Below are 12,999 nucleotides of genomic sequence, written 5' to 3' on the forward strand. Positions count from 1 at the left end.
GGATGCGGGTGCTGGAAGCGCCCACCTCTTGGAAAATTGTCTGCTCGGAGGATGTAAAATGACATTTGCCCTAATTATCGTCTCTGACATTTGAGAACAGCAAGGGGGAAATTTTAGGAAATGAGGAAAGTGAAAGAAAGGGGACGGAGCTGCTTCCTTGCATGAGACCTCTCTTGCTGCCCATTACATTACCCCATTAGCTGAATGCTAATCCAATGAAAAATATTTACTGAGGTTTAATAGGGCACCCTCTCCAGTTGTGCGGCGATGATCAATTATTCCATCAATTATTAATTATGGAATAGCTGCTTTATTCGAGCTGGGGTGAAGCTGCTTTTGGGAGCTTTACCCAAAATCGCTATTGTGCTTCAGATCTGCTGAGCTGAACGTGCCAGCGTCTGCTTTGCTTACATTTGCATTTTTTACTGTGCTAAAAGGAAAAAAACAAACCTGGAAACAAATAACAGTCGAGGATGCCATGATTCCTTTCGACCCCCAATAGTCAAAATAATAAAGAGATGCACTGGTTTATTGCTTTCTGCATCTTTTCAGCCCCAGCTTCTTGGAAAAGGGATGTCTTCCCACAGAGCTATCTCTTCGGAGAGGAGCAAATTAAAAGCCTCCATTAGCACAACTCCTCGTGGCCTCGTTTTACATTTTATTTCTTTAAAAAAAAAAAAAAAAAAAAAAAGGTATCTTCAGTATTGAACAGTCCTGGTGATGCAAAGTGTTAACGTGAAGCGGTTCCAGAGAGAGGACAGCAATACCATGGAAGTTTCATTAGAATAATAGGATAAAAAAAAATGAATTGCTCAATGCATGATAAACCTTTCAGATACTTAATATTTCTGGGCATCGAAGCACATCCTTTTAACGTGCTCCTGCTGTAGAACAAGAGCTCAAGTAGAAACCGAAAGCAGATAAACATTTGATCCAAGGGACCCCTGAAGTTTAGAAATCCCTTGATGGGCTGTAGCTGCTTATTTCTGCCCCTGTTTATAAAATAAACAGAAATGGGTGGCTGGCGAGCGGAGAGTTGAGCAGCAAGATGGTCTGGCCGTGCGAGGGAGAGCAGCCAGGCAGAGGGGAGGTGAGTGGTGTGATGAGGAACGGACTGGCCACAACTGAGAGGCTGGGAGCCAGGGAAGCAGCTCCCTGCGTGATGCTGCTGGATGGCTCTGCCGCCTGATTTATATTGGCATCATATTTACATGATGTTCCCGCGCTGGGCGCAGCGAACGGTGCAGCTCGCGGTTTCTAATCTCTCCCATCTCGGCCCCCCAGTGTGGCACAGCGCTCATTTGTCTCTGAAATGAAACATGGAAACCTCATTAAATGCACGGAGGAGAAGCCTGCAGTGCTCAGCTCCTCGCCGTGCCCGGCGCTTGTTTATCCTGCCAAAATTTCCCAGCACCAGGAGCCACCGTGGCGGCTCGCCCAGAGCTTTACCTGAGCCTGGCGTGGGCTTTGGGCTGCTCCTGCCTTGGGGTGGGGAGTGGACAAAGGCACCCCGATGTTCCTGGCTGTTTGTCCTCCGCAGGAAGAGGCTGTGCCGTGTGCGAGGGGCGAGTGCCAGGGCCGTGCTGTGGAGCAGCCCTTCCTGGAGCTGGGAGCTTGGGGCATGGCTTGGGGCAGCCGTGGCTCAGCACCTCGGTGTTGGGGTGCTGGTTCCTGTGCCCGTGTGGCCCGTGTGCCAGGGGGGTGGGTGGGCAGCGCTCCGTCCCGCTCTGGAGCAGCTGGCGAGCCGAGGGCAAGGGCAGAGCTGGAAGTCTTTGTGGCAGGAATTGTGACATGGCAGCAGGCGAGGCTGAGCCGCGCCTCGGGTGGCACGGAGGCACCTCACAGCCCATCAGGAGCCACGTTCAGAGGTGCCACATCCGTGGTGAGCACCAAGGAGGAAGGCGCTGGGTCGCCATGCTGCTGCTCGGGGAGGATGTGCAAGGGCAGAGCATTCCTTGCCTCTGGAATCTCGGTTCTAGCCAGCTCTTGGTCTTTACATAATCACGGCTTGGGAGTCGCCCTTTCCCTGCCCGTGGAGCCCGCAGAAATGTCCCCCAGCACACGCAGGCTGCCGCCATCACCCGCCAGCAGAGCCGTACCAAGCGTTCTGGAATTCCATTTCCAGGCTCCTGCCTGCTCCAGCTGCGTCCGGGAAGGGCTGCGGCAGCTCCTGGCCCTGAGAGGGGAGCGAGCTCGGCTTGGAGGGGACGGGGAGGACGTGAGGGAGAGGATGAGATGGGGAGGAGGCGAGGAGCTGGCAGGGCTTGCCCAGATGTGCTCTCCTGCTGGCTGCGTGCTGGGAATCCTCCAGCACCGAGTGGGTTGTGATGCCCTGGGAGCGTGACCAGGCCATTGTGGAGGGAACCCAAGGCCAGGCGTGCGTGGCCTCTGGTGTGTCCCCTTGCCCTCCTTTGACCACCCTGGGGACACGGTGCTGTCACTCTGGCTGGGTAATGTCACCAGATGTCCCCTTGGGACCTCAGGCGTTGTGTTCACATGGCCAAGGCGTGGAGGTGGGCTCTGGAAGGGGAGGGAGAGGCCCTCCCTCACCTGTGCTCCCTGGGCTCGTTCCTCACCCCCAGAGCTGAGGGTCCCCAGCCTGGGGGGCTCAGGAGGTGGGGCAGGGCTGGGGGATGTCCAGCTCTGGCTCAGCCCTGTGGGGACGGTGTGGTGGGGCTGGTGCCTCTCGGGAGCAGCCACGGGAGGTTCCGGAAGCAGGAATCCAGCCGGGAGAGCTTTTTTTCCCAGGCAAGGGTTACAGCCTGAGCCTGGGTGCTGTCGTAATCGCTGGAGGTGGTTCAGGCCCTAATTTCCATGCAGATGCATTAAGGAGCAGGCGCTTGGAGCACGTTTGAGCCATGCCCTTACCCACAGAGGACCCGAGGCAGGCTCTCCTTCACTTTGCTTTGGCAGGTCGGGAAGGACCGTGGTGCTGGAGCCACCAGGGTGCGACTGGTGTGGCAGCAATAATTGCCGTGCCAGGGCAGGGAGGATGCTGTGGCAGGTACCTGCTGCTGTGCTGGGCACCAGCTGAACGCCCCAGGCCCTGCTTGGCATTTCCTGACACGATTTCCACCCCCCTGAGACCTGAGGGGCACAGCGTGCTGGAGTCACGGCTTTAACCCTCTGGGCTGTGAGGAGCTGACATCCCGGGAGGATGTGCTGCTCTCCCGGGCACCTCTGGGTTCCTCTTGGAAGGGACCAGCCTCAGCCGTTTCCCTCCTCATCCTGCCAGGGTGTTTGGAAGTGCCATTTCTCGCTCCATCAACTCCAAGGTCACTCCTTTGCTTGGCACAAAGGCTGTTAAGGTGTCCAGGGGATGAGGGCTTGCAGGAAGCTCATTCTGGGCAAGGCCGGAGGCTCCTCCAGCGTTCCCCACGTGCAGGCAGGGTGTGATGGAATTACTGCCCTCTCTTCAGCACAGAGGAACCATCAGGACTCGCCACCTACCTGTGATTGCCAGCCCGGTGCGTGCCAGGCTTTGGTTCCTCTCTCCTTGAGCAGGGCAGGTGTCAAACACCCTTAATGAGGATAATAAATGAGCTGCGAGCTGGCCATTAGCCTGCTGCTCTCCTCAGCATCCTCGGGGAAACCCTGCTGGCCCCTCCAGCCCCTTTGGAGCCCCACGGGTGGGGTTGTTCCAGGGGGAGCCCCGGCAGGTCCTCGCCAGCCTTGGAGGAGCGCAGGGTGGGCACCCAGGCGGTGAGACCACCAGGATGGGGAAGGGGCTCTCAGAAAAGCTGCTGCTCCAGTCCAGTGAGCTCCAGCCCAGCCCTGCCCAGGGGATGGCGTGACCCTCCCCAAAACACCAATTCTTCAGCATTTCCCCGGCTCTGTCAGGTTTCCACGCCGTGCTCAGCTCTGAGGGGCTTGCAGGCTCCGGGTGGGCTCGGGGCTGGCTGGTGCTGCCAGCACAGGTGATGGACGTGCACGGAGAGCAGGAAAAGCCTCTTACCTCGGGAGGAAGAGCCCTGGCTGGCACCGAGCCGTTCTTGTCTGAGACTGCTCCTAAATCTGCTTTCAGGAAAGGACAGGCTCTCCCCCGGGGCTGCTGGGGAGGTGATGGCACCGCTGAGCTGATCGGGCAGGACACACCTGCAGCTCTCCCGGAGATGGTGGCAGATCTGGGGACAGCTCGTGGCCCCTCTCTGGAGCAAGCAGATGCTTGAAGAACATCCCAGTTCTTTGCTGTGTCACTGAGGGTGCTGGAGCTCGGCAAGTCCAGCCATCAAAACTAGTAAATATTCTGAAGGGATGATAGCAAAATGACTTGCTTCTCCCAGCTCAAATAGAGATATTAATATTTCAATAGCTCTAGGTTGTAATTTAGCACAATTTAGGAAGATTGAGCTCTGATAGCTTAAAACACCTGCCTTTCAGAGCCAGCCGAGTGTCCAGCCCCGAGCTGGGCTCGGTGCAGCTCCCAGCTGGAGCCAGGCTGGGCTCCAGGCTGCGTTCCCAGCAGAAGCTCTTCCACCTCAGCTCTCCCAGCCTCCTCTTTTCAGGTTCATGTGAATTAATGCCCTCGATATGTAGGTTAGGGTCAGCACATCTGACCAGATGTGAGCAGTGATTTCTGGTTTAAAAATATTGCTGTGCTATTTCTAAATTTTTAATCTCTCCCAGTGATTTGGAGACAGTTTTATGAAACATGGAATTAGGATGGTGCTCAATGCTAAATGGTAAAGGAGATTATGAGGATTTAACTCTATACGTCTGTCACATAACTATTGCCAATCCCATAACCTCCATTTTCCATTAAAAATCCCTTTCCCCCTTTGACCCGAAAAAGCTTTATGGGTAATCTGAATTTCTCTGTTTACGAGGTATTTTTCCACTCCTCGCCCCAGCCCCTCACCCTTCCAGCTCAGAGCCCTCCTGGTGCTGCTGAGGATGAAGATGTTTCCCTGGCAGGCTCTGGGTGCTGCAGGAGCCTTCTCAAGCTGCAATGTGGGATCTAGGAGAGATGCTGGATGGAGCAGGGGCACAGCCGGATGTCCTTGGGCCAAAGCCAGGCTGAAGGTGGCTTTTGCTGTGCCCTGGCTCCAGCCATCTTCTGCTCAGCTCAGGCTCAGCCACAAATAGCTCTGTGCTGCTCGTGCAGGCTTTGTTTCGCTTCCTCTGCCTGCAAACGTGCGGTTTCTTCCCCTTTCATGTATTTGGGAGAAGCACCGCGCTGCTGGGATGAAGGGAAATGCTGATTCATGACGCCAAACCAGCCTGGAGATGTCACAAAATGACATCTGCAGGGCCGAGCGGTGGCCCCGTGGCTCTGCAAAGGCTCGGCTGGAGCTTTGCTCCTCTGTCCATCTGTCTTTGGTGCTCATCAGCCAGAGAGGGAACAATAAATGGCTTTGTGCCCTTCCACCCGTGTGTGGACACAGGGAACTGGTGCGTGGGGAGACAAGGAAATGGTTTTGTGACCTGTAAATTGGTTGTCTCGTGTGGTGGCACGGCTGGACCTCACTGTCAGCTCATCCCTCTGTGGCACAGAGGGCTTCGAGTGGGCACGAGAGGAGCCCTGGTCGTTTCTGGGGATGATTCTGTGCAGTGCACACAGAGTAAGATGTGCAAGAGGCGTGAGGTTGTACATCCAGCTGGGAGAAGGACGGAGAGGACTCTGCCCCGAGAAGGGCTGAGGTGTCTCGGGGTGTCCCCTCCTGAGCTGGTTGAGGATGGTGCGGGTTGGGCTGGTGGCACAGCTCCCCGGCAGGACGGGCGCCCGGCTGGAGGAGCTTGGCACGGAGATGGAGCGCCCGTGGCCGCTCAAGCAGCCCTTCCTCGGGCGAGCGGCCGCCTCCGGAGCCCAGCCGTGCGGGTGAGGCTTTCCTTCTCCCCTCTGCCACCATCCCCTCCTCCCCAAGCCAAGGAATCGAGGTCAGGGAGGGTCCCCCGTGGCTCGTTCGGAACGGGCGGCGCGGTGCTGATCTGCTTATTGGCTCCGCGGCACCGCGGGCGTGCGCTCGCCGCGCTATTAATACACCCGCCGAGGGCCCTTCCCAGATCCCTGTCCTTCCGCCCACTTGGAAAGAGTGCAGCTAAAAAAGGAAAGCGGATCTGAGCGACTGGGGGCCTCCTCTTCCTTATTTATAGCCAACTCCTGGCTTGGCTGGGGAAGGGGGAGCTCGTGGTCCTGGAGCGCGGCAAGGGGGGACGGCGGGAGTTGGGTGCAGAGCTCCATTCCCACCTCCCAGGAAGGGAAGTGCTGCTCTCCAGCGCTAGGAGCTGCTCCTGGGCACGCGGGTGGCCACAAGCTCTGCCTGGACCGTGTCCCTGAACCCACCTCCGTGCTCGTTTGGATGGTGCAGGGGTGCCCAGGAGAAGCTCGGGCTGAGGGCAGGGTGGATCAGAGCGTCCCTGCCATGGCTCTGGGAGAGGGGAGCAGCTCTGATCCCGGTTTTCCATCCTCTCTCCTGGTCTCAGGCAGTGGTGGGGTGGCAGGGGAGGTCTCTGCCCTGCCTGGCAGTGGTGGGCACTGGGTGTGCTGGATGGGGCTGCTCAGGCCGGGGGATCACAGCAATGGTTGGCAGGAGGAGAAGTGCTGGTGGCTGTGCCTGGCGTGGTGCCCTCGGGGCTGTGGGTGCTCAGAGCCAGCTGGGCACCCCTGGGGAAGCCTCGGGGGCTGCCCAGGGTGTTCATCCTCGCCTGCACAGCCCCTGGCTGTCCTGCCGAGGTGCCTGTGATCCCTGATCCGTGCTGGCAGCAGGAGCGCTGGCCTGTGAAGGTGGCCTGCGTGCTTCCAGCTGTGCACGGATGCTCTGTGCACCCCTGCTCCGCACGCAGGGTGCAGGGGCTGTGCCAGGGGTTCTCTGTGCCAGGGTTCTCTGTGCTGGGGTCTCTCTGTGCCAGGGGGGTTCTCTGTGCCAAGGATCTCTGTGCCAGGGGGTCTCTGTCCTACAAGGTTCTCTGTGTCAGGGGGGTTCTCTGTGCCAGGGGAGTTCTCTGTGCCAGGGGTCTCTGTCCCACGGGGTTCTCTGTGCCAGAGGGTCTCTGTGCCAGGGGGTCTCTGTGCCACCAGGACTGCTGATCCCCGCAGTGACCCCCGCCCTTGTGGCCTCTGCTTTGTCCCCAGCACGCGCTGAAGATGTTGGAACCAGCCTCTACTTTGTGAACGACTCCCTGCAGCAGGTCACCTTCTCCAGCACAGTGGGGGTGGTGATCCCCTGCCCGGCAGCAGGGTCACCCAGCGCCGTCCTTCGGTGGTACCTGGCCACGGGTGACGACATCTACGATGTGCCCCACATCCGGCATGTCCATGCCAATGGGACTTTGCAGCTCTACCCCTTCTCGCCATCAGCCTTCAATAGCTTTATCCACGACAACGACTACTTCTGCACCGCAGAGAACTCGGCTGGCAAAATCAGGAGCCCCAATATCCGTGTTAAAGCAGGTAGGAGCTGCCTGTGGGCCGTGCACGGGGGGCTGGTTCCTCCCTGCTCTGGCTCGTCAGGGGCAGGACCAGGGCTGCTGCTTGGGTCCTGGGAGAAGGGCAGAGCCTTGGGTGCGGTGTGCAGCTTGGAGGTGTCCAGCGAGGGGCTGGAGAACGTGGCGTGGCTGCAGCCTGGTGGCAGGAGAGTTCCTCTCCCTTTGAACCGGGGTTGTCTCGCCCAACCACTTGCCGAGGCTTTTCCCAGCTGTGGGAGGGGCTGGGCCACATCTGTCCGTGCTGGGGGCCCCCTCAGTGTCCCACAGCACTGTAGCACCCAGCCTCAGCTTGCCAAGGCTTATTAAGAACCAAAAAAATTAAATAAATAATAAAAAAAAAGAGGAATATGGCAAAGAGCTGATTCCAAAAGCCATTATAGTAAATTATTGACCAGTCTGAGGAGGGCTAATAGCCCAGGAATGGCTTCATTATGTAACCTATTAAAAGTAGGGCTAGCAGAGGGAACGTGACAGAAGTGACTACAGGGTTTTTTATTTTAATGCCTTGTACTGTGGAGTAAATTGGTATTAACCCCTTTCTGCAGAGTGAATTATTTACCAGCACTCTCGGGTTACCTATAAACCACAGCGTGCTGGAGGAGCAGATGGGGTGCAGTAAACGTGGAGCTGCTGCTCTCCTCGCGTGGCATGGCAGGGCTGGCCCTGCGGATCCCTCGTGCCCAGAGCTGCCCTGGGATCAGAGAGGGAATCCTGGCTCCCACCCCTCTCCATCCAGGGCTGGATGCAGCCCTGCTGCTGGGCTGGGAGCTCAGCCTCCCCCTCTGCGAGCAGGAGATGTGGGTGTCCAGCGGGGCCACCAGGCTGTCCCCAGCTCCTGGAGCTGCTCTGCCTTTGTGGCAGTGCAAATGGTGGTGGAACATTCCCCAGCTCTGCTCGCTCCTGGCCATCCCACATCCCAGTCACTCTCCAGTGCTTCCTAATGGCAGTGCAGCAACAGAGCCAATTACAGCTGGAGAAGGCAAGCAATTAAATAAAATGCAGTGCAAACTGAAATTATGAGGGGAAAAAAAAATCTCTGGAAATCTTGGGAAAGCTGTTGGCGAGCACATGGAGCAAATTTCTCCAGGCAGGGGAGAGGCTGAAGTGGGCTGGCTGTGGCTGTGTTGTCTCCTGGGGAAAAGCCTGGCGCCCTGGCTGTGGGGCTGGCACAGGTCAGGGATGCAGTGGGGCTGTGCCCAGGCTCTGCCCCAGCTGGGGTGCTCGTGCTGGCAGGGAGCATTCAGGATGCTCCTCGTGGTCCCTGCTGGCCTTTAAAGCCTGTGAATAAACCTCAGCTCCAGGTGATTAAGGAAGCTTTTGCTGGTTAATCTGCTTTGGCTCTGCAGCCCCTTTCCGTGGCAGCTTCTCCCCGTGCCCTCGTGGCACATCTCTGAGCAGGGAGCCCCAAAAGCCCAGAAACCAGGGTGGGAATGCTGGCACCCCCTCGCTGCTGGCCTGCCTGTGAGGTGTGGGATGCAGCACCCACAGGGACTCCCCACCCAGGGCAAACACCTTCCCCCTGGGGCTGCTGAGGGCTCTGCTGCCGTGCTCCTGCTCTGGCCAGCTGCTAGGTGACAAACTGAACGTTTATTTGTCACGATGGCAATGGTGTCCTCGTCCTACAGGGCACAATTATTGTCACAGTAAAAAGGGAGCTGCCCTCAACTGCGTTTTGGACTTAAATTTCAGGGGTTTGTTGTGTTTGTGGTGCTGGGGCCATCTCTTTGCTCTGCTGGAGAGGCTGAGGTGGGTCCATCTCGCCCAGCGGGTGCTCCTGGAGCACTGCTGCTGGTCCAGGGAGCAGCACGGAGCTGTCAAAGGGATGTGCATCTCCCTGAGAAACAGGGCACGAGCTGGGAACATGGAAAATTGTCATCTGCTTGCCTTAAATACTCCTGCAGTGGCTTTGGGGGGTCCCAGGCTCTGTGCCATGGGCTGTCTCTCCCAGGATGCATTTTCAGCATCCAGAGGTGAAACACATATTACAACTACAAAATGCCGCCGGTCCCACACTGGGTCTGGCACGCTCAGGTGACATGGGGACCGTGGCAGGTCCCGGCAGCAGGACTGGGCCAGGTGTGCCTCTGTCCCCAGCCCAGCACCGCGTTCCCCAGCAGAGAATCCCCCCCTTCCCCGGGAAGGTGTTTGGGATGGAAGCGGCGCGTGGCTGGGTGGGTTGGTTTGTTTGGGAAACGTGGGATTCTAGCAAAAGGAAATGTGTTTTCCTCCAGCACTGTCATGCTACCAACCATCTGCTTTCCTCCGCAGTTTTCAGGGAACCGTACACCGTTCGGGTGGAGGACCAAAGGTCGATGCGTGGAAACGTGGCTGTTTTCAAGTGCCTCATCCCCTCTTCAGTGCAGGAATACGTTAGCGTTGTATCCTGGGAGAAAGACACCGTTTCTATCATCCCAGGTAAGAGAGGAGCGCCTGTTCTCTTGGAAATCTGACCTGCTTGGCCATGTGTGACATTTGCTGTCGTGGAGGCTCTGGTTTTTGGCTTGTTGTCTGCAGCCGTGCTGCCCAGCAGAGGCTTTCGTTGGTGATTTTGCAGCCCCGGGCTGGGACGTGCTGCTGGTGTGAGCGGAGCTGAGGTGTCCAGGCTCTCCTGGGTGCTCTGGGTGTCCCCAGGGTGAGGGATGCTCGGTGTAATTTTGGCAGCACTCGTGGCCTGTCCTGGTTTCTGCAGGATGTGTTGGGTACCTGGCACTGGCACCTGGAGATCAGGGACAGCACCTTCCCATGTCTGACTGCAGCACTCAGGGCTGGTGTTTGTCTTGTCAGGTCCACTCAAAATTCCACATTTCTTGTCAATTTTCACAACCGATTCGACCACGGGGAGAGGACTTTGGTAAAAATGCCATCACCACCCTTTTCCCTGTGGTGGAACCTGCCTGGCCTGCCCGTCCCACATCCCTGCCTCGTGGCCGGGGCCGTGTCCCACTCCGAGCTGAGTTCCCTGCGTGGGGCAGGGGCTGTGGGAGGGACAGCATCTCCCACCCCTGCGCAGGGACTCTGCAGGTCTGGGTGTTTTCCCCGGGGTATTTCCCTGTGCTTTTCTGGCAGCTGTTCCTGCTGGCTGTGGCAGGCTCTGGGCACAGCGTGGGGCCAGCTCCGTGTCCCCGTGCTCCGGGCTGACCTCGTGGCTCCTCCGCGGAGCCGCTGTCGATGCACAGCGTGTGTGAGCTGCTGGTAAAGCAATCAATAACTGCTTCCCCCGGGGGATCCAGAGGGAATTAAAGGATTTTGCCCAAAGTGAGCGCTCTGCGCTTGATATTTGCTCACAGGTCAGAAAACCTCAGTGCTGCTCCGTGCCTTGGCGCTGCCACCGGCAGAGGGGCTGGGACTGGCAGCAGGAGCTGGAGGAGCAAAGTGCTTCACCTGGATGGGGTGACCTCTTCTCCTGGGGGCTGTGGTGGCTCTTGCTGGTGGGCTGTGCCCCCTGAGTGCAGCCAAGCTTCCCACATTCCTGGGGGTGCCTGGGCTGGTGTAGCCAAACAGGGACCCTGCGGCAGGGGACAGAGGGGCACCGTGCCCTTGCCAGCCTTTCTGTGGATGTGGGAACACGAGGTGGATTTCTGTGTGGTGGGTGGGAATGAGGAGCTGCTGGTGCCCATCCCCTGGGGCGCTCTTGGTGCGTTTTGGGCAATGCGGGTGACGCTCTGGTGTCTTTGATGAGTGGGACACCAGGTCCATCAGCAGGACAGCCTGGGCTGCTGTTTCCTGCGTGGTTTGGGAATCCTTTGGTCTGGGATTCTGCAGGATGGAGTCGGTGTGGCCGGCGGGCTCAGTGGCGGGTTTGCCAACTGAGCATCCGTGCACTCGCGTGATCCTAACCAGACTTGTTCCCAAGTTTGCTGTGGCAGTGGATTTTTTAATATGATGATTTAATTAGGGTGGAACGATTTTAACATTCTAAAGCAATAATTACCCTAAAGACAGAACATATAAATTGTGTTACAGTGCAGAGTCAACACAAGCAAACATGTTTTGCCGTTGGATTACAAATATAGTATCTGCCTGAAGCTTATTTTTTTTTTGTTGCTGGTGTGTTAGAGCTAAAACTGGCTTTGCTGTTACCAAAAATATGTTTTTTCCTGACCTCTGCTGAACCTCTGCGTCTGCCCTGATTCCGAGTGAGGAGGATGAGGGGAGGGAGCGGGGTGGAGGTGAGGAAGGCTGGGATGTGGCGCCGAGGCCCCGCGGTCCCCGCTGGTCACAGCGCCAGGTTCTGCCCGGTGAGACGCTGGGGTGGGCACGGGCTGCAGGGCTGACCTGAGCTGGGAGCTGGGCTGCTCACAGCTGCTCCCTCCTGACTCCAGCGTGCCAAACCCGCTGCTTTCCTCACCCAGAACTTTGCTCCAGTGCTCCCTGTGCAAGGCTGGGATCTTCCCAGTAGCCCGAGGTGCAGCAGGGGAGGATCAGTCCTGATGTGCAGAGCAGGGAAGATCTCCATCCAGCCTTCCTGGTGGCACAAAGCTCTTTTTCAGTGACTGTTGTCGTAGTAAATGCCTTTTCCCCAACCAAATCGAAACACCTGTAACTGAGAAATAGGGGCAGTGAGTGTTTCCCCTGGGGCTACTCCTGTGAACTCAACCTCTGCGTCCACACGTGGCTGGGGGGAGCCTTTTGTGAGCTTTCTTGGGTTCTAGGAAGAAATTCTTCTCTGGCACAGGATGTCCAGAAAATCCGTGGCTGCCCCATCCCTGGCAGGGTCCAAGGCCAGCTTGGACAGGGCTCGGAGCAGCCTGGGACAGCGGAAGGTTCCCTGCCCATGGCAGGGGGACGAGCAAGGTGGACTTTAGGGTCTCTTGTAACACAAATCCTTCTTTAATTCTATGACTGAACCATCTTTTTTTTTCCTTAATTGGGATTACAGGGCTCCCAACCTCTCATATTTTTCCAGCCAGACCTTGTTGCTCTTTTGGTGGCTGCAGAACCTTGGTGGTGCCTCGCTGGCGAGAGCCCAGCTGCAGAGCTGCTGCCTCCCTCACCGGGGTGTGGCTGACGAGTTGTGCTGTTTGGTTAACTTGGCAACACCGTAACATACCCCGAAATCAAAGATAAACTCTTTATGGCAGGTTATCCTGCACGTAAATCATCATTAGCACAGCTCATTTTTGTTTAGTGCCCACCTGACTGCGCTGCTGTGTGTTTAGAGAAGTCAAGGGTTGCAGAGAAATTACAGGGTTTTCAAAAACCCATTTGCCTCGCTGGCGCTCACATCAGAATCAATCTTGCCTCGTGTTGCAGCCTTGCCACAGACACAGCCCTGCTCCCTGGGACAGGACAGATTGTCCCTGGGGGGACAATCACACCTCCAACTCAGCTGCTCCGGTGTGTCTTGGTGTGTACTGGAGGTGCTGGACAGCAGCTGAGCAGAGAGTTTTACACACCCTTCACCCCTTTTCCATGGAGTGACAGTGAGAAAATCCCGCTGCACGATGCTTTAAGAACTCAGCGTTGTAAACAGCTTTTCTTTTATCATTTTATTATTATTTTGTGTGGCAGTGGTGGCAGTGTGGAGCCCAGGTGTGTGGGCACTCCTGGGGTGCCTGTTCAGCTGCAGTTTGC

The 12,999-nt window shown here is 57.2% G+C and overlaps 1 protein-coding gene across 3 annotated transcripts in view; it reads left to right on the top strand.

Moving 5' to 3' along the window:
- DSCAML1 (DS cell adhesion molecule like 1) overlaps window positions 1-12,999 on the top strand; it is a 96,118-nt gene that overhangs the window by 1,479 nt on the left and 81,640 nt on the right. For all 3 annotated transcript variants that reach the window (XM_077788037.1, XM_021530010.3, XM_031506838.2), the window contains exons 2-3: window positions 7,073-7,390; window positions 9,694-9,840. In XM_077788037.1, coding sequence (XP_077644163.1) covers window positions 7,073-7,390; window positions 9,694-9,840 — 465 coding nt within the window. The remainder of the gene's footprint in view (window positions 1-7,072; window positions 7,391-9,693; window positions 9,841-12,999) is intronic.

Source organism: Lonchura striata, chromosome 23, assembly GCF_046129695.1.
Source record: "Lonchura striata isolate bLonStr1 chromosome 23, bLonStr1.mat, whole genome shotgun sequence".
NCBI lineage: Eukaryota > Metazoa > Chordata > Aves > Passeriformes > Estrildidae > Lonchura > Lonchura striata.